The sequence below is a fragment of the Lissotriton helveticus genome, chromosome 5_1 (genome assembly GCF_964261635.1).
Source record: "Lissotriton helveticus chromosome 5_1, aLisHel1.1, whole genome shotgun sequence".
NCBI lineage: Eukaryota > Metazoa > Chordata > Amphibia > Caudata > Salamandridae > Lissotriton > Lissotriton helveticus.
Window position 1 is genome coordinate 2,142,754,500 of NC_136065.1, and position 21,427 is coordinate 2,142,775,926.

Genomic DNA, 21,427 nt, shown 5'->3' on the forward strand with positions numbered 1-21,427 from the left:
TCCAGGCACCCGAAGTCTTGCGGGAACGTGAGCCCAGCGCCATGTTAACTAAAATAAAACTAAAGGGGCTGTGACACAGGGCGGCAGTGGGCTACAGACCACAGACGCGGGGTACAGATGCAATGGAGAGGTTGAGATTTGGGGCAGGGTTCAAAGGCACAGGGTATGAAGGGGGCGGGGGGGTGGCAGTTAAAGGGCGAGGAGGCAGGCTCTCGAAGCGTGGAGTCCCCCAGAGCTGCAACCTCTGACAGCAGGAGTGCATAATGTACCACGGTAGAGGCACTGACAGCATAGGTGCATAATTTACAGTGGGTGGCTACAGGCGCTGACAGCAGAGGTGCATAATGCAACAGAACTTCACACTGCACAGGGGGCTGGAGAAACTGATGCATACTGTCCTCTGTGGAGTAGTACACATTACACAGGGGTTATGAATTGCCCGGGGAACTCCAGATTTACAGCAGTCTTGGTGCACACAGCACTGGAAGGCCGCCGCTCTGCCAGGTGGGGTGCAAGGGCTGCAGGCCCACACGCATAGTGCATGCTTTACATATGGATGCAGGCTCTGGTACCAGGCCTGTAAAGGGTTAAGGGAGTGCACACTGTGGTTGCAGTCTGATGACAGTGACTCTGCACAGAGGCCGCAGCCTTCCATTGTAAGGGAGTGCACACTGTGGTTGCAGTCTGATGACAGTGACTCTGCACAGAGGCCGCAGCCTTCCATTGTAAGGGAGTGCACGCTGTGGTTGCAGTCTGATGACAGTGACTCTGCACAGAGGCCGCAGCCTTCCACTGTAAGGGAATGCACGCTGTGGTTGCAGTCTGATGACAGTGACTCTGCACAGAGGCCGCAGCCTTCCACTGTAAGGGAATGCACGCTGTGGTTGCAGTCTGATGACAGTGACTCTGCACAGAGGCCGCAGCCTTCCACTGTAAGGGAATGCACGCTGTGGTTGCAGTCTCTGACTGCAGGGACTTCACAAAGCATCAGGCGGCGGACTCTGCATAAAAGTTAAGCTTTTGTGGATGAGGGCTCGGAATAAAAGGTAAGCTTTAGTGGATTATGCATTCGGATTGGTTTATTTATGGCTTTTTTTGGTGATATCGGTTATGCTATTAAGGTGCGGTCTCTAGAGTGTGGGATGCATTTTGTTTATTCTACACTACTTGTTGCTATATCTTGCGTGTGGGATGCTTTTTCTTCATTTTATGCTAGTTTGTTACTATCCCCTTGGGGTGCGGTTGAAGTTTTCTTTATCTAAAGAATGAGTGAATATGCACGTGCTGCTGCTGACACGCCACTGCTGACACGCTCCTGCTGACACACCGCTGGCACGCCGCTGCTGACACGCCACTGCCAGCATGCTGTTGCTGGCACACCACTGCTGACACGCCACTGCTGTGAGCCCCAGTGATGAAGGCAGAATGGAGAAGTGTGGCTCACTGGTTAGAGGCGGCAGACCTGAAGCAGAGGTCAGACCCGGGACCAGGGTTCAATTCCCGACGCGGCAGGGTCTTGAGCCCAAATATCCACGGACTCGAGAATTCTCGTTTCGGTGCCTACTTGAGTCACAGGTTCACACTCTGCAGCTCTGGGCATTAGCTTGCTTAATCTCCACTACGGCCCCCCTGCGGCGGGATGCCTGGCTTCACCTTGGGGATGCCCAGTATCGGTATCTCACAGGGAAAAACCAGGACGGGTTCCCAAGGCAAGCGCCGAGATGCCTACGGGTAATCGAGCGCTATATAAGAACGCTTAATAATAATAATAATAATAATAAATGCAGACAAATTTGGAAGAGGTGGGCATGCACTGCACAGAACCACGTCATCTGAAGGAGTCAGGGCAAGGAGGAGGTTGCAAGAAGCGCCAGCACAGCTACGATAGGAGGAACATTAGACAGGTGCATGAAAGACAAGGACGGAATCCATTTGATTCCAAAAAGGAGTCACGCGGGCAGGGGATAAGAAGGTGGGTGCAACTAAAAAAAGCAGAGTAGGAGGAGGCAAGAGGTCTGATGTAAAGAGACAACTAGCTCCGTAGAGCAGATGGACGACAAGGGGTGCTACCGGGTGGACGAGGCTTTACAGAGCAGATTTGGCTGCTTGGCCCTCACTAAGGATAGTCGCAGGTGCAGGTAGAAGGGATGTTTGGCAAGGATTGTAGGGGGGAGATGACATTGGAGAGTTACACGAATAGAAAAAGCATTGAAAATGCAATAGGTCTTGGCTTCGATTAAGTTAAAGCCATTTGCTTTGCTAATGGTATTGTATAGCAAAGCAAATGGCTTTAACTTAATGAAAGGCGAGACCTATTGCATTTTTAATGCTTGTTCTTCTCTGCGTGTGGAGACACAGAAGACTGAGGCTGTCTGCCTTTCACTGTGTGAGCAAAACCTCATGGACGCCGAAACCGGCTGTTTTAATTACTTTCACTTGGAGTTGCTTTAGAGCGATCTGCCTCTCCGTGCATGTAACAGACGAAAATGAATGAAGGCCTTTTAGTTTGACATTGTGCTACAAAATTAACTCTTTGGAGACCCTCCATAAAAAGCTCTCTGTTCTCTACAAAAGCGGAAGACGTATGACCTTGCAGCCCCATTAAACTAAGAACACTCTTTCTCCCCATACCAGAAAGGACACAACCTTTATGATTTTTACTTTACAAGAAGAGACGTCATTTTGGGAAGTAAAGGACATTGTATGTTTCCTCATGCCAGATTCTTCATGAGCACTACCTTCAAGCAGAATTGTGAGCGTATGGTGGTGCACAATCAATATATTAAAATGCAGTTAGTTTGTAACCTTTAACTAGGGAGAGTTACAGGCTTTACATACATTTAATGCATGTGCTTTTCTCTTATTTTTTCTTCTTTATTGTCTTCTGTTTATGTAGACTTGGGGAAGTGTGTTGAAGAGCGTTATCGCATCTGATCCGTCCCACGTTTTGTTATCCCCTGGTGGTCCATTTCATTGGTCTCTTCTCTCCCATAAGGCAGTGGTCAATACTAGCGTAGCTAATAAAGATCTGTTTGGCTCTACCTTGGAGGAGAGTGGGGTAGATCTTCGCTCCCGTGGAACCTGGCTCTTCTACAAGTCTGAGGTAATCCTTGACAGTGTTGAACCACCAGGGTCTTGCCCTGATGTTCCACCCATGTCCAAAGGCGAAGAGCCTTTTGACATAGGATCCACAACCCCACCAGCCTTGTTTGCTGCAGTACCACATGGCGGTGGTGTTGTCTGTGAACACCTGCACTATCTTCCCCTTGAGGGAGGGAAGGAATGCCTTCAGTGCCAGGCGGATCGCCCGAAGCTCCAACAGGTCGAACACCATACTCCTCATTTCTCTGCCTCTCCCAGTTGGGCGCCCCATCCCAGGAGTGATGCATTGGTCACCATCGTGAAATCTGGTTGGGGAAGGGAGAGGGATCTGCCTCTGACCCGATCCTGGTCCGTTAGCCACCACTGCAGTTGCCTACGAGATGTGGACGTAGTAGGAAAGATTCCCCTGATGCTGTACCCACTGAAAACTTCAGGTCCCACTGCAGAGCCCGCATATGCCACCTGGCATGATCGACCAGCAGGATGTAAGAGGCCATGAGGCCCAGCAACCTCAGTCATTCTCACTGAAATCCGGGCTAGCGGCTGAAACATTGGTATCATAGCCCGAATATCCCAGATTCGCTGCTCGCTGAGGATAGGCCCGAAACTGCATTGTGTGCAGAACAGCTCTGATGAAAGGAGCGTCTGAGAGGGAGTTAGGTGGGAGTTCGGCACATTTATAGTGAACCCCAGCGAGTGCAGGAGGTCTGCTGTAGTCTGTAGGTAGGAGACGAACGCCTGGGGTGAGCCTGCCTTTAACAGCCTGTCGTCGAGACAGGGGAAGAGTGGAACCCCATATCTGCGCAGATGAGCTGCGACCACTGCCATCACTTTTGTGAACACCCAAGGGACACTGGTGAGGCCAAAGAGGAGCACATTAAACTGAAAATGCTTGTGGCCTACCATGAACGGTAGGTAGCGTCTGTGGGCTGGCAGAACTAGAATATGGAAATAGGCATATTGCAAGTCTAATGCCACCGTCCAGTCTCCAGGGTCGAGGACAGACAGGATATGAGCCAACGTGAGCGTTTTGAACTTCTCCTTCCGGAGGAAACGGTTGAGGACCCTAAGGTCAAGAATAGGACGCAGGCCTTTGTCCTTCTTGGGCATCAGCAAGTAGCGGGAATAGCAACCACAACCTACTTCTGGTGCAGGGACCCTCTCGATAGCTCTCCTGGCCAAGAGAGCTAAGAATTACTGGCAGAGAAGTGACCAATGATCCTTCGACATGCGATCGAAAGATGGTGGCATGGAGGGTGGAGCAGTCTCAAAGGGGAGGGAGTAGCCCCTTCGGGTTATTTGCAAAATCCACCTGACTAACGTGATAGATTGCCAGTGGGGGAGGTGATGGCGAATCCTGCCACCCACTGGCTGCTGAAGGCCCTGAAGAGTCGGACGAGGAGGGTTTGGAGGCTGCTGAATGGGGGGAAAGGGTGGACTGGCCCGACAACTGGATTCTAGACCAGCGAGGTCGCTGGGTCTCACATCTGCGGCCACGCAGAGGCTGGGAAGTTTGCATGGACCGGAGGCTGGACTGGGATGGACGCAGTGGGGTGCCCCTTCCATAGCCACGACAGGAATGAAAAGCGGACTGGGGTGGACGGGAAGCATGGCCCAAGGATCTGGTCATTGCCCGAGAATCTTTGAAGCACTCTAGTGCCGAGTCTGCTTTATTGCTAAAAAAGGTGACGGCTATCGAAAAGCATGTCCAGCAAAGTTCACTGAACATCCCCCGAAAAGCCAGACGTTCTCAACCAGAAGTAGTGCCTAAGGGCTACCGACGTGGCAATTGTTCTGCCCAGTGAGTCAGTGGTGTACAGTCCACATCTTATTGTGAATTTGGCTGTATCTCTCCCATCTGCCACTGCCTTGGAATGAATGGTCCGTGCCTCCTCCGGGCACTGAGGCAGCACTTGCGTGACCGTATCCCAGACAGTATGGGAGCATCAGCCCAAGAGGCACACAGTATTCACAGACCGCAGTGCCAAGCTGGAGGAAGAGAACATGCGCTTCCCAAGATAATCCAGCTTCTTGGGTTACCTGTGTGGGGGAGAAAAAGGGAATGCGCCTATGGAAGAAGAGACTTGGACCACCAAGCTCTCGGGAAAGGGTGCTGGTGGAGGAAAACTGGTTCACCCGGTGCTGGGCAGTGGCGGCAGGCAATCGTCCTTTCCATAGGAGACCCTGTGCTGGGCTCGGATCAGGTGCCCAGAAGGACATCAGTGAGGGCTTCGCTGAAGGGGTTCTGTTGAGGTTGCCGCAGGCTGAAGCACCTCTGTCAGGAGATTAGTCCTGACTGACACACAAGGGAGCTCCCGGCCGAAGGCCTCAGCTGCCCTTTGCACCACCACAGCATAGGACGCTTCCTCCTCCGTAGCCACGGTAGGGTGAGAACCAGACCATTGGCATCACCCAGGTCCTGTCTCCAGTCCGGCTCTTCAAGCTGGTATGCCAAAGAGTGCAGCTACCCCTCTCAATCCTCTTCACCACCTTCTGGGCAATAGGGAACACTAGGGATGAACAGGGGAAGTACCCTTCGGCATCGGATTCATCGGGGTGCGGTGTCTTACCTGAAGTAGGCAATGGAGATGGAGCCTTAGAGCGGCGATACTCCAGATTGCGCGTTGTGTCAGCCGACCGACGGGGAGAAGGCGAAGAGCAACAGTGCTTCTTCGCCTTCTTCTTGTGCTTCAACTTACCACAGGATTTTGAAGCCTTGGAATGGGACGAGGTGTGGGGGCTCCGCGAACGGTCTTGAGACCTCCCTCTCGAAAGAGACCGGGAGTGATGCGGAGCCAACTGCCGGCTCCCACAAAGACTTTGGATTTGAGGCCCGGCATTCGGAGCACGACTTCGGGTCATGGTTGCGCTCCAGACACCAAAGGCACACGAGCTGCAGGTCATTCACTGACATCAGCCTGTGACAGGCCTCGCAAGGCTTGAACTCTGTCCAATGGTGGGACATCCCTCACACCCCAGGAGTCAAAGACTCAAAAAGAAGTCAACAAAACATCCAACAAAGTTTAGTCAAAAAGTGAGTAAAGGGGTAGCTCTCTCCGGATCTGTGCTAGGCTGGCACGGAAAAATGGAAGAACTGACGTCAGCGCACAGGGGCAGTGACTAAGTAGACACCGCAACACCATCCTTGCGACCACAACGCTGAAAATGGACGAGAACTCGACCGACGCCAGACTACCGACGCGCAGGGGTACTGCTAATCAAACATTCTTCGGATCCAGTCAGACGCCTGTGGGAAATTCTAAGGTAAGGAATCTATAACGAACTGTCTCTTTCAGATCTGTCCCTTGTACCCTCAATTGGCACCTCTCTGGCCACATGTCAGTCCCTTCTAAATGGTACCATAGGTACCAAGGGTTCTGTGTCCATAAAAGGCCTCTAAGGGCTACAGCACTTATTGTGCCACCCTTAGAGGCCCTGTACCTTTACACACACACTGCCATTGGAGGCTGCGCGTTTTGATGCAGAACAATGTCAAGATTCAAATTGGCAAGCACCAGGAGTCAAAGATTCAAAAAACGGTGCCGACAAAAGTCACCAAAAAGGCACTCAAAAAGTGACTGGAGGTACCGCTCTCTCCGGATCGGCGCTATCTGGCACAGAAAAAGAAAGAATGGACATCAGCGCGCCAGGGCGGCATCTGAGTAACAACTGCAACGGCATCCCAGCGACCACGACGCCAACGACGAACGCGGAGCAGACAGACACCACCTTTCGACACGCAGGGTTACTGCTAACGAAAAAACTTTCTGGATCCAGTCTGATGCCTGGGGGTAATTCTATGGTAAGGAATCTATAACTAACTGTCTCTTTCAGATTCCAAAACTGGCAACCTCCATAGGATTGCATTGGGCTTCAGACACCTTCCAAGCACCCTGCACCCAGCCACCCCAGCGCTGCTGGTGGGGTTGAGTTGCTGCCCGTGAGCAGGCCCCAACCGAGGTGCCCCACAACCCCCCGCCACCCCTAAAGGCTAACATTAGCAACCTGTACTCTGCACCCAGCCACCCTGGTGCCGCTGGTGGTGCACTTTAAATGCCAACCTGGCCTTGGGGCACCTTAGTTCTAACCCCAAACACCCAGTCTTGTAAGCCATTTACTCAGCTGCAAACTGATAACCTTCTTTTTAGCCATAGGAACCCATGTCGTGGTTTTTCCTCTGAAAATATTCAGTGTCTACCTGCTTTTTGTATGGAACAAAAGTAACTTTGCTTTGAAAAGTAAATTGTCTTAATTACCTTTGTACTGAAGGACCCACAAAGTGATATCCAGGCATATCACCCCGCGTGGTCGATGTAACTAAAAAGTATTTCAAAAGTAATTTCAATGTATTTTGAACTGTTTTGAAAGCAAATACAAACATGTAACAATTCCAATTTCAACCACAATGGCATTTCTGTGTTCAGTGTTGTATTTGAAAGTATATTTTACCTACCTGTGCCAAGTTCGGCTTCGTTCTTGAAATAAAATCTAAGTGTACCTTTTTTATACTTACCTAATTGGCCTGGATTCAGTCTCTGAGTGTGTGCTATCAGTTCTTGTCTGAGTGAATACAATACATGGTTAACACACCTCCCGATAAGCCTAACTGTTCGACCACACTACCACAAATGGAACTGTTTGAGATTATCCAATTTAGCCTTGGTTATACCTCCGGGGACTCCCTGGACTCTGTGCACACTATACCTTACTTCGGTATAGTATATACAGAGCCAGCTTCCTATAGTGTGTAATTTAAGAATATATGTTGATTAAAAACTAACTATGGAATTCACATATCACCAAAACAGCAAGTACCTGTTTCCATCTTCTCCGGAATCTTTGGAAGATTGTTGCACTACTGCCCCAACCTGGAAGAAAATTAGTGATGCAGAGTACGATTCTAAGTCGAATCGACTATTACAATGAACTTCTGTTGGGGGCTCCAGACTACCTGATAAAAAACCTATAGAGTACAAACTATAGCTTCAAAACTGGCATTGCATAAATCCAGTTATGATTCAGCCTCTAGCCCTTCAGGAGACCTGGACTGGCTACCAGCCAAAGAGAGGATAATCTTTAAATCCATGGTGGTGGTCTATAAGGCCCTAAACAAGATAGGCTCTTTGGCGCTACAAAGACTTTAAACACTATGGGCCTCAGAGGAACCTACAATCTGCCTCTGCTAATATGGTTTGTGCCCCGAATTATAGGAAAGTTCGGTCAGGAGGAAGAACATTCTAGGTAAAGGCGGCTCAATTGTGGAATATAGTTCCAGCTCGTTCTGGACTTCTTGGTTTAGGAAGACCCTGAAAACCTTGCTCTTTCTGACATATAGTTGGGCCAGTACTGGGCTTAATCTGAAAAATCTGAAGCTGTAGTCAGTTTTTCCATAGGCCTGAAACCGACAAGGGTTTATAAAGCCAAGATACCGGCCAGGTGAATGTTGCGCTTTAACAAGTGTCTACTACAATTCCATAGTACAATAGCGCCCATGCTGAGCCACAAGGTACCACCTTCTGGCACGTAGAGGATCTGCTGAAAGGTTTCCAGATCCCGTCTGATGCCTGGGGAATTTTCAAAAGAGGAATCTGTAGCGAGACGTCTCGATCAGAAAACATTGCGCGAAAGGTGATGAGGAGCCACACCACAGACTGCCTTTACAAACGTCATCTTAGAAAAGCCCCAAAGTTCCTCTCCAAACTTGTCCATTGCACTTTAGTGACTTTAAGACTAGAATTTACAAACCTCAGTTTCTTAATGCTCACGAGTGAAACTTCAGATCGTGCATAGCTGCTTTGATGTTCTTACCCAAGGCAAAGAGAGATTATCTGTATATGGTACTGTGCGCAGGTGGGAGAGGCAGCTCCAATTAAGGAACGGCTTCAGCCGCAACAATTCTGTTTGGCTTGAACAAGTTACTTACCTTCGGTAACGCTTTTTCTGGTAGATACTATATCTGCCTGTGGATTCCTCACCTTGTGAATACCCCTTGCGTCAGCAACATTCGGAAATTCTTTTTTCGTAGCCTCGCGCCGACGTGGACTCCTGACGTCATAGAGACACGACCTCGCTCGCGACTCCGCTGACGTCACCGACGCCTATAACAGGCCCACGCCGGCGTGATGACATCAGTTCCGCCCTTTTTTCCGTGCCATCGAGGCACACGGACGGACCAATGACAGTAGAAATATACAAGTATACATAGTACACAATAATCAAGGCAAAACACACAGTGTTAAGCAAAAGCAGGAAAGAAATTGGAACATTTCCTTGACAACAAAATATATATATACATTACAATACAGTAACTCTGGCAAAGAAGAGTGGACAACGGGGAGGCGGGTGGGTCGGTGAGGAATCCACAGGCAGATATAGTATCTACCAGAAAAAGCGTTACCGAAGGTAAGTAACTTGTTCTTCTGATAGATACATTTGCCGTGTGGATTCCTCACCTTGTGAATAGAGTCCCACAGCAGTCCCCACTCCCGGAGGAGGGCGTCCACTCTTCTAGACCAGGAAATCCTGAAGGACAGAGCGCGCAAAGTGACCGTCCCTCCTCACTTCGGAGTCTAAGCAGTAATGCTTCGCGAAAGTGTGGAGGGAAGACCAAGTTGCCGCTCTACAAATATCCTCAACAGGCACACCTCTAGCCAATGCAGAGGTCGAAGATTTAGCTCTAGTTGAATGAGCCCTTATACCCTCTGGTGGTTCCTTACCGGCCAAAGAGTAGCAGATCTTTATGCAGAGGACGATCCATCTCGATAAAGTTCTTTTATGGACCGCTCTTCCTTTCTTGCAGCCAGCAAATCCAACGAAAAGCTGGTCCTCCAAACGAAAGTCCTTGGATCTGTCCAAGTAAAAGGACACCGCCCTCTTAGGGTCCAGACGGTGCAGTCTCTCTTCCTCCTTAGAAGGGTGAGGGGGAGGATAGAAGGAAGGTAAAGTAATGGATTGTCCTAGGTGGAAGGGAGTTACCACCTTAGGCAGAAAAGCAGCCCTGGTCCTGAGAACCATTCGATCAGCATGTATGGACAAGAAAGGGGGCTTGTGACAAAGAGCTTGAAGCTCGCTTACCCTCCTTGCCGAGGTTATTGCCACGAGGAAAACCGTTTTAAGGGTAAGAAGCCTCAAGGGACATTTGTGGAGAGGCTCGAAAGGAGCACCCATCAAGAAGGTCAAGACCAGATTCAAGTCCCACTGAGGAACAATAAAAGGGACAGGAGGAAACTTATTAATAAGGCCCTTTAAGAACCTTAAAACCACAGGTGACTTAAGAAGAGAAGGCTGGTCAGGCAAACAGAGAAAAGCTGACAGCGCAGAAAGATAGCCCTTCACTGTAGCAACGGCAAGACCCTGTTGCGCCAGAGAAAGGGCAAACTGAAGAACATGAGATAAATGGGCCTTCAAAGGATCAATAGACCTTTCCCCACACCACGAGACAAATTTCGCCCATCTATAAGAATAGACGGACTTAGTGGAGTCACGCCTGGCTGACAAGATGACATCCACAACGTCAGGCGGGAGGGAAAAGGAAATCAGGTTGCCCCGCTCAATCTCCAGGCATGAAGGTGCAATGTCTGGAGGTGGGGGTGTAGAACCTGCCCCTCCATCTGAGAGAGGAGGTCTGCCCTGTGAGGGAGACGGAGCGGCGGGTGAGAGGAGAGGTGGAGAAGATCTGTATACCACACCCTTCTTGGCCAATCCGGGGCGACCAATATGACTTGGGCCCGGTCTAGGCGAATCTTCCTCAGAACCCGAGGAATCAAGGGTATGGGGGGAAACGCGTAAAGGAGTTGACCTTTCCAACTCAACTGAAACGCATCCCCCAAGGCTCCTTGCATCGGATACTGGAGACTGCAGAAAGACAGGCAGTGCGCATTCTCATGAGTGGCGAACAGGTCCACCCGAGGAGTCCCCCACATTCGAAAGATGTCGTGAACCACCTCCGGGTGAAGCCTCCACTCGTGGTCGGCAGAGAACTGCCGACTGAGACTGTCTGCACGAACGTTCAACACCCCGGCCAGATGATTCGCCATTAGACAAATCTGATGGTCCTGAGCCCAGGACCAGAGACGCAGAGCCTCTCTGCAGAGACACTGCGATCCCACTCCTCCCTGCTTGTTGATATACCACATCGCGGTCGTGTTGTCCGTTAGGACCTGAACAGACTGACCGCGAAGGGAAGGGAGGAAGGCCTTGAGCGCCAAACGTATCGCCCGCAATTCTAGAAGGTTGATGTGAAGCAACCTTTCCTCTGGAGACCAAAGGCCCTTGACCTCCAGATCCCCCAGATGAGCACCCCACCCGAGAGTGGATGCATCCGATATCACCGTGGCCACCGATGGGGGAAGTTGAAAAGGCTTTCCTTGGGACAGATTGCCTTCCACGCCCCACCAAGACAGATCCGCTGCAGCTTCTCTGGAGATCCTCACCGACTCCCTGAGATCTCCGCTGTGCTGATACCACTGCTTGCGGAGGCACCACTGGAGCGCCCTCATGTGCCAGCGTGCATGGTTGACCAACAGAATGCATGAAGCCTTCAGACCGAGCAGGCGAAGGACCTTCAGGACTGGAACAACCGCTCCATTGTAAAATAAAGGAATCATCTCCCGTATGTCGCGAATCCTTTGAGGGGGAGGGAATGCACGACATACGGTTGTGTCCAGTACGGCACCTATGAACAGGTTGCGCTGGGAGGGCACCAGGTGAGACTTGGGTACATTTATTGAAAAACCCAACCTGTACAACAACTGGGTTGTCTCCTGCAGATGATGAAGCACAACCTCTGACGACTCTGCTTTGATCAGCCAATCGTCCAGATACGGGAATACCAGAATCCCCGATCTTCTGAGATGCGCCGCCACCACTGCCATCACCTTGGTGAAGACCCGAGGTGCAGTAGTAAGTCCAAACGGAAGGACCGCAAACTGGTAGTGTGGTGACCCAACCGTAAAACGGAAATACCTCCTGTGCGACTTCAGGATTGGGATGTGAAAGTACGCATCCTGCAAGTCGAGTGACACCATCCAGTCTTCTTCCAGCAGAGCCTGAAGAACCTGAGCAAGGGTGAGCATCTTGAATTTCTCCTGCTTCAGATAAAAATTCAAGATCCGGAGATCCAGGATCGGACGAAGCCTGCCATCCTTCTTGGGAATCAGGAAATACCGGGAGTAGCATCCCTGACCCCTTTCCTGCTCTGGAACCACCTCTATCGCACCTTTTCTCAAAAGTGTTTGGACTTCCTCCTGTAGGAGTAACAGATGTTCCTCTGAGCAATATCCCTGGCAAGGAGGGTAATTGGGAGGGAATTCCCGAAAGGGAAGGGCATACCCATTCTCTACGAGATTGAGAACTGAAGAAACGAAGTAACAATGTACTAATGGCTACAGAGTATCCTGAAACCGTTAGCGTCGACGACGCGGAAAAAAGGGAACTGATGTCATCACGCCGGCGTGGGCCTGTTATAGGCGTCGGTGACGTCAGCGGAGTCGCGAGCGAGGTCGTGTCTCTATGACGTCAGGAGTCCACGTCGGCGCGAGGCTACGAAAAAAGAATTTCCGAATGTTGCTGACGCAAGGGGTATTCACAAGGTGAGGAATCCACACGGTAGATGTATCTATCAGAAGTAGCCGATACTGCGGAGATGCCCATGTAGATTATTACCCTCCTGTCCAGGACTTGAGATTTAGGAACTGCTGCTATCTACTCCATCCAAGAATAACCATTACCAAGTTCAAATGCTCCAAAAAGTTTCTTTCAAGCAGATGTTTACCTATACTATTGCAGCGTGATCTATGATGCACAAAGGCCGCTGAGGTGTGATTTACTCCAGCAAAAAAGTATACTCTTGCGCCCCAACGCAGCGACTGAAAGAGCAAGAGAAGGTTATGACTCACTTAATCCTAAGGACAGTCATGGCACTATCCCGGCGGTCCTGCCAGAGGGCATGAAGAAAAGCGATGGCAGCCCGATGCAGGAGAGGGGGACACCAGTAGTGCCCCTGCTGCTTTGAGTCAATCAGTTCCAGGACCACCTGCAAGCAACTCCACTCCCCCAGGCTGAACTCCTGCAGAAAAAGCAAAAACAGCAAGAAATCAGTGGCAGATGTTGGCAAAAGATTTGTGGCACCCACAGTCCTACTGACGAGCCATCTGACCTTAGACCCTTCGCTCGCATCTTTCACTTCAAGGTTCAGGAAGAGCTCAATTAGACCTGGCTGTGTTTCCACTGCAACTGTGAGGAACTCCAATATCATGACCTTAATGCGCATATCTTCCGTTCGACTTTGCATGCGGGTGAGGAATGCGTCGCGGATGGCAGCAGCCTCGGTTCCAAGACAGGCGTACACAGACATTGGGGCTACCTGCATAGTAATAAAGTAAACATATTTACTTCATGAGTGATTGGCACCAAATAACCATTGCACACACACATCAGAGGATCGCCCCACTGTGAGACGTAGGACTGCGTGACAAGCTCAGAACAAATCTGGAGAGAAAAGCTGAATTTAATGCAGAAGTTCAACTCTGCTGGTCAGTTTTGCAAAGTGCACACCCCACAGCACGCTGTCAGCAGCAGCTCTGTGGCTGGTGCAGGAGACAACACAGGGCAAAAGGTACAAAGATACTGGATTTCTAACTTGGATTGGAGTGATTCAAGTCAACACCCAATACTCAGCACATCTGTAAGCCAACACAGCCTGTGACACCCTTCAAAGCGGTGAATGAGCAAGGTCCTACCGTAGCGAGACGTTTCAGTAGTTGGATGGCAAGGCGCGGAAGGGCAGGGTCGTGCTTGTGGTAGATATATTTGGCCAAGACAGCAATCAGGTTATTGCCATGAGCTCCTGCAGGGAAAAGAGAGCCAGGCATTAAGAGAGATGAGAATGGGGCGGAGGGGGAGATAGAGAATAGGCTCAAAAGAGACTGGAGAGCTGGCATCAAGAACATGGCAAAGTAGTAGAGAATTAAAGAACCCACGTTTCTGACAGATAATCATTTTTACATGTGAAAATGTTACATACCCGTTACTACAGCTCTCAAGCATCAACAACACTCATTGATTCCAATCTTTTAGACTAATTCCCAGACATCTACCTGGGAGTTTGCAGAATAATGTTGTACACAGCAGAACTCAAAAGCAAATTTGAGTTCAAAGTGCGATAAACCGGTCATGTAACATTCTATGAATAAAGGGAGTTTACCAGAAAATGTATTCCACGAGTCACACAGGACAGCCTCCTTCCACAACAAATGGCAACACCTATCATTTTCTTATCACAATAAAAAGCCCCATATAACAATTCCATCCCCCACATGGAGTTAGGGAAAGAACAGAGGGAGAAAGGATGGAAACAAAAGCGTGGATAAAAGAGAAAGAAGATACAGACTGGCAGGAAACTATAAAGCAGCCAAGGAGGAAAAGAAAAGCCCACATATTAACTTCTTATAACAATCCAACACACAAACCCTGCAAACTCCGCGCATAACCCTTTAGGCTCCTGAGAGGGCTCAACCAATGTGACAGGTCACAATAATGCAACGCTGACCTACTTCAAGTGTGTGAGCCATGACAGAGTTGCTTTTTGTTATTGAAAACGTGCTCATAAGACTGCGGGAGGGTTACATGTGAATGTATAAAAACTACCAAAAAAGGAAAACTGTAGGAAAATTTAAGTAATGTTCTACTCCAGTTTCATAAAATCTTTGAAGCCTTTATGTGGAGATCCGGGCATCGACTTCATCTCCAGATTGTTTTGCCATGGAGGGTTAGGATGGAGTTAGTAAGAAATAGAAAGATGTTCATGTGAAATGTATCTAAGTAAGATAACACTGGAACAGATAGAGGTATCCGCGGAGGCGGGTGGGCATATGCGAATCTACAGCTCTACATGCCAAGAACAGATGCATACTGGTAAGTAGCTCTTTCCGTTCGAGGCATATGAGCTGTTGATCGTATAATTGTGCATAGACTATACAACAATTACCTCCTAGCCGTGGCTACCTGTATCTGTTGCAGTGGTTTGAAAAAGTGTTCTTAATAGAGCCTGGCCCACACTAGCTTGTTGTTTTGCTTGCACGTCTACCCAATAGTGTTTGTGAAAGTGTGCGGTGTAGACCATGTCGCTGCTTTACAATAATAATTTATGGAAATGTTCCCTACAAATTCCATAGAAGCCCCTAGTTTGCGTGTGGAATGCGCTCTAGGGGGAATGGATAATGTACGCTTTGCTTTTTGGTAGCATATCTGGATACATTTAACGATCCACCTTGCAATTCCCGCCTTTGATATAGGATTACCTTTATGGGGTGGTGAATAAGCTACAAAAAGTTGTTTAGTATTTCTGAAAGTTTTTGTCTTTTCAATGTAATAAAGGATAGCTCTTTTAACGTCAAGCACATGAAGAGCCTGTTCTGTTACTGAGTCTGACTGAGGAAAAAATACTTGCAGCTCAACAGACTGGTTAAGGTGGAAAGCAGAAACAACTTTTAGGGTTTGTCCTAAGAACGACTTTGTTGTGATGTATTTGCAAAAATGGTTCTTGTATGGTTAATGCCTGGAGTTCACTAACTCTTCTGAGAGATGTGATCGCTACGAGGAAAGATACTTTCCATGTGAGAAACTGTATTTCACATTTATGTAAAGGTTCAAATGGGAGACCCATGAGCCTGGTAAAGACAATGTTTAGGTTCACTCTGGAGAGGGTGGAACTCTGAGAGGTATTATCCTTTTAAGGCCTTCCATGACTGCTTTGATGGCAGGTACCTTAAACAATGACAAGTGTTGTCTGTTTTGTAGGTAAGCAGCCATGGCAGCAAGATGTAATCGTATAGATGTGTATGCCAGATTACATTTTTGTAGATGCAAGAGATAAATAATGTTTTGGATAGAGGCATTTAGTGGATTGGTGAACAAGTTACTTACCTTCGGTAACGATATATCTGTAAGAAACATTAGTTAGTGATAGATTCCTTACCTTAGAATTACCCCCAGGCGTCAGACTGGATCCAGAGAGTTTTCGTCAGCAGTACCCTTGAGTGTCGGAAGGTGGAGTCGAGCGGCTCCGCGTCCGTCGTTAGCATTGTGGTCACCGAGATGACGTCGCAGCAGCTACTTAGACGCCGCCCTTGCGCGCTGTCAGTTCTGTACACGACTTTCCACGCCAGAATGCAGAGCCATGCAAGATACTGACCACTGATGCATTGAAACTAGGGTCCTGAAAGGGTTGACCTTAACCCTTGAAATCAGTTCGGAGAACGGGGAGGATGGGTGAGGCGGTAAGGAATCTATCACTAACCAATGTTTCTGACAGATATATCGTTACTGAATGTAATTAAATTGTTCATCTGAAAGAAACACGTAGTGATAGATTCCTTACCTTAGAATAAATACCCCAGCAATACCAACCCCGGTGGTGGGTCTGCGAACCAAGATCACACCAGAAAGCCCTGGAGAACAGAACGGCCGAAGAAGCCATCTCTCCGGACTTGGCTGTCCAGGCAATAGTGCTTAGTAAAAGTGTGCAGCGAGGCCCACATAGCTGCATGACAGATGTCTTGTAAGGGGACAGCACGTATTAATGCCGTAGTGGCAGCCGTTGTCCTGGTGGAATGGGTGTGCAGCCCCACCGGAGGCTCCTTCTTAGCCAGAGAATAACCGGCTTTAATACACATGAAGACCCATCGGGAGAAAGTCCGCTTGTGTACGTCCAACCTTTCTTGGCACCAACGTAGCCAACAAAGAGCTGGCCATCCACCCGGAACTGTTGAGCGGTTCAGGTAAAATGAGAGCGCACATTTTGGGTCCAGACGGTGGAGCCTCTCTTCCTCTATGGAAGGATCCAGGGGCGGAAAGAAGGTGGGCAAAGTGATGGTCTGCCCTATGTGAAAGGCAGTGACAACCTTTGGCAGAAAGGATGGACGTGTTCTGAGCACAACCTTGTCCGGATAGACAGATTGAAAAGGAGGTTTACAAGAAAGAGCCTGGAGCTCACTCACTCTCCTGGCAGAGGTGATAGCAACTGGGAAAGCAGCCTTCAAAGTCAGCAGACAAAGAGGACAGTTGTGATGAGGCTCAAAGGGAGCGCATATTAAATATGTAAGAACCAGGTTCAAGTCCCACTGTGGCATTACGAAAGGAATAGGAGGGAAAAGATGCGCAATAATGCCTTTGAGGAATCTATTTACAAAAGGGTAATTGAAAAGAGAGGGCTGATGAGAAAGCCTGAGAAAGGCCGAAATAGCAGAAAGGTAGCCCTTGCTAGTGCCCAGGGTAGAGCCCTACTGTGCCAAAGAAAGAAGTAACAGACGAACTTCTGAAAGAGGGGCAGAAAGGAGATCCACAGCCTTTGCTGTGCACCATGCCACAAAACCATTCCACCTGCAGGCGTATACCAACTTAGTGGAGGGACGCCTGGCTGCCAGAATGACATCACAGACTTCAGGAGGCAAGTCGTAAGGAATCAACTGCTGCCGCTCAATCTCCACGCAAAGAGGTGGAGACTGGACAGTTTTGGGTGGAGGACTGACCTCTGCTGCTGCGACAGAAGATCTTCCTGAAGAGGCAGTCGGATCAGGGGATCGATCGTCATACTGAGTAGCTCGTGATACCAAACTCTTCAAGCCCAGTCGGGAGCCACAAGAATGACTTGGGCCCGGTCGCACCTGATCTTCTTCAGCACTCTGGGCAGAAGTGGTATAGGCAGAAAGGCGTACAACAGACCGCAACTCCACTCGTGACGAAAAATGTTGCCTAGCGAGTGCCGCCTTGGAAATTCCAACTCGCAGAATTGCTCACATTGCGCGTTCTCTTAGGTGGCGAATAGATCTAACCAAGGCTCTCCCCAATGTCGAAGGAGACCTTGCGCCACGTCTGAGTGAAGACAAAATTAGTTATCCATCATGCACATGTGGCTGAGTTCATCCGTCGTGGTATTCAGAGATCCTGCCAGGTGTTGATCTACGAGTGCGAGAAAGTGGCTCTATATATACTGGACTAAAGTAAAGTACAGTGTGTTTAGAGTCTACATTCCCCAGAGGTATAACGGAGGTTAAAGTCAGGGCTGACCTTACTATCCAAAGTGGTAGCTTGGTCGAGCAGTAAGGCAGTACCAGAGGACAGTGTAAAGCATTTGTTGTACACACTCAGTCAGCAAAAGGTTTCACACACTCAAGGACTGAACTCCAGGCCAATTGTTTTTATATCAAAAGATATACTTTTTAGAACCAACAGGTATCAAAATATACTTTTTCTCAATATGAGTGACTTCAGGTAGTTCCTTTGCAGAAAGGTAATAGACTTGTAAATACAATAGATACAGGGGTTGCAGCAGGCAACACAGTTCTAAACACAATTCAACATTGGGCTCAATGGGATTTTCTACATAAATGCAGGTGATTACTTTATAGATTACTTTGGTAATTCCAGGACTGGGTCCTAGATTCAGTCCTGGGGTCTAAGCTGAAAACAGTTTTGGTCATTGCAATGATTTTTAAAGAATATAAAGGTATTTTAAAATTTGACAAACTTTTCAGTGAAAAACTAACAATGTTATCCTATGGCAGAAATTCAAGTCACAGGTAAAAGTAGGTTCTCGTTACTTTCATAATCCAATACTGGGCTCCTAGTTCCAGCACTGGGATCTCTACTTATGACAGGTAAGTAATGACGGTTTAGTAGGCTGTGCGTTTTTTAAGGAATATTTGAAGTTTGCAAAAATAGACAGAAGAATTTTCACAGAAAAGCAGTCAATGGTTTCCTATGGAGAAAATACAAGTTACTAATAAACACGGTTGTAATTACTTTTGCAGTCCAGTACTGGGCTACAAGGTACAGTACTGACTACTCTCCCGACCACAGGTGAGTACTTCGGAATTCGTTATTCGGCTGATTTTAGATGAATATTTTAAAGTTTCAAATCTTCACACTTAAAAGATTTTTCGAGTCAAACCAATCAATGTTATCCAATGGAAGGAAAGTGAGTTATCAGTTTCCAGGTGAGTACCCGACTGGTGAAGTTAAGGTTCTGGGCATAGACTCAGGGGTCCCCCAGAGTCAGGTGGGTACAGTTGGTTCACCCTCAGCGGCACAGGGGCAGCCGGGTGCAGAGGTAGTTAGGCCAAATGTTACCCAATGAGAGGCAGGGGGGCTTCGGTTGGTGGCTGCTGGCTAGCAGGCCACGTGGCTGTGGGAGCTGGGCTCCTGGTCACTTGCTGAGAGCAAATGGGGAAGTAGGATAGGACAAAGGTTGCACTGCCAGGGGCACTCGGGCGGCTGGGTGCAGGGTGCTTTTGAGCCGTCGGACGCTCAATGTTATTCAACTGGAAAGGTAAAAAGGGAACAAAGGCTGCAGACTCGCGGACGGTGATTCTTCAGGTGTAACCACCACTTCGAGAGGTAAGTTGGGATCTTGGAGAAGAGGTAGGTACCCCAAAAGAAAGGCACAGGGAGCCGCAGGGCGCCGGGTGCAGGGGTGTCTTTAGGTGTCAGGAAATCTTACCCTCAGCTGGTCGCGGTTGGAGGGGTCCCTGGTTCTGAGGCTGCAGGTGTCATCTGGTTCGTCGAGGAGAGTCTTTGGGCACTGGACTTCGGGTCCCAGTCGCCGGGGGGACATCCTCGTGGTCTTGGATCACTCGGGCAAGGGCCGGGCTCGGTGGGTGCAGAGTGGGTTGGTCTTGTGCTTCCTGGCTGGCACCAGGGGTATGGATGTTGAAGCAGAGCCTCTGCTTATGGGAGTACCAGTCTTTAAGAGGGTCCAGGCAGGCAGGTCCTCCGGGTGGCCCAAGGTTGCAGTCCGCAGGAGTCGCCGGGATTAAGCAGGAGCAGGTTCCAGGCCGGTAGGGCTGGGGCCAAGTCAGTTGGTGTTGTCCTGTTGTTAGTAGCTGCACAGCGGGTCTTCTTCATCTTGATCTTCTTTTCTTATTGGGATCTGAGGAAGGAAGGTTCAGGTGCCCCTAAATACTAAGCTTAGGGGCCTTACAGGTAGGGCAAGGGCAGGGACCAATAGGTCCCTGTCCTGAGGTGGGTACACCCCCTAGCCTGCTCCTCTCCTGTGGGAGGGGGGCAGGAGCCTAGCTGTGATTGGGCAGGGCTTCCCATCCTCAAGATGGCCGGAGCCCAGAGTCGTGCTTCCCCTCGCCTCTCCCACCTGAGGGGTGGGGTTGGCACAAGCTGGCACATCCCCTTTCCTCACGTAGGTTTTCCTGCCAGTCTTCCCGCCAGAGTGGGGGTCAGAACCGGTGGGGGCCAGTTGCTGAGTACAGCAATTGGTCTGGAGAAGCTCACAAAGGCCTTTGAAGCTTCCCCTGCCCATCCTGGGAGAGGAGGCCTACCACCTCGCCCAGAATGTGCATTGTCGCAGGCCCAGGAGAGCGGGGGGGCTCTCCACCCAGGGGTCCAGCAACATGTCTGCTGTGTGGCAGCCTAGGCAGCCTCTCAGACAAGACGTGTTTGTAGGTTAGGTTTCAGGGGGCATTTCTAAGATGCCCTCTGGTGCATTTTACATTAAATCCCACACTGGCATCAGTGTGGGTTTAATGTGCTGAGAAGTTTGGTACCAAACTTGTCAGTCTTCAGTGCAGCCATTATGGTGCTGGGGAGTTCGTAATGACAACTCCCAGCACCATATACTCTTAATGGCAGCACTGCACTTACAGTGCCCATGAATGGCCCTGGGCACTGTAAGGGCACAGGGCTCTTGCACCTGTGCCCACACCACTGGCATAGGGCACAGAGCTAGAGGGGTGACTGATGTATGCCGGGGCAGTGGGTTTAAGGGCATGGCACACAGGGATGTGTGCCATGTCGACTCTTTGTTTAGTTCTGCACCAGGACGCTCAGTCTGCAAAGGCAGTGTGTGGGTGTCAGGGTGCAGGGCCCCTAAGGGTGGCATAATAAGTGCTGCAGCCCTTAGGGGTCTTCTCTGGTCACAATGCCATGGGAACCTAGGGTACCATTTACCAGGAGCTGACATGTGGCCAGTGATGCCAATGAGGTTTCAGCTTCAATACAGTTGTAGGGAAGGAACACGGGCCCTGGGTACCTGATTGGCAGGAGCCCAGAGCACACTCAGTCAAAGCACATCAGCAATTCAGCAAAAAGTGGGGGCATACCAATGCAAGAAAGATGGCACTTTCTCACACAACCACATCCTACTTCTGGAGCAGAAACGTGCTTGAGGCCCCCTTGGCCAAGAAGGCCGGCACTTCCTGTTGAAGAAGTGCCAAATGATCCCCCGACAGGCGGTGGTACTGTGGTGGCATGGCTGGAGGGGTAGTCTCGAAGGGGCGGGAGTAGCCCTTTAGGACTATTTGTAAAACCCACCTGT

At 49.5% G+C, this 21,427-nt stretch overlaps 1 protein-coding gene across 2 annotated transcripts in view; it reads right to left on the reverse strand.

The window, feature by feature from the left end:
* The window catches only part of NUP188 (nucleoporin 188), a 761,473-nt gene that overhangs the window by 274,842 nt on the left and 465,204 nt on the right, over nucleotides 1-21,427 (reverse strand). For both annotated transcript variants that reach the window (XM_078646272.1, XM_078646271.1), the window contains exons 25-27: nucleotides 13,842-13,948; nucleotides 13,259-13,465; nucleotides 12,999-13,168 (exon numbers count right to left, since the gene is read on the reverse strand). In XM_078646272.1, the coding sequence (XP_078502398.1) occupies nucleotides 12,999-13,168; nucleotides 13,259-13,465; nucleotides 13,842-13,948 (484 nt within the window). The remainder of the gene's footprint in view (nucleotides 1-12,998; nucleotides 13,169-13,258; nucleotides 13,466-13,841; nucleotides 13,949-21,427) is intronic.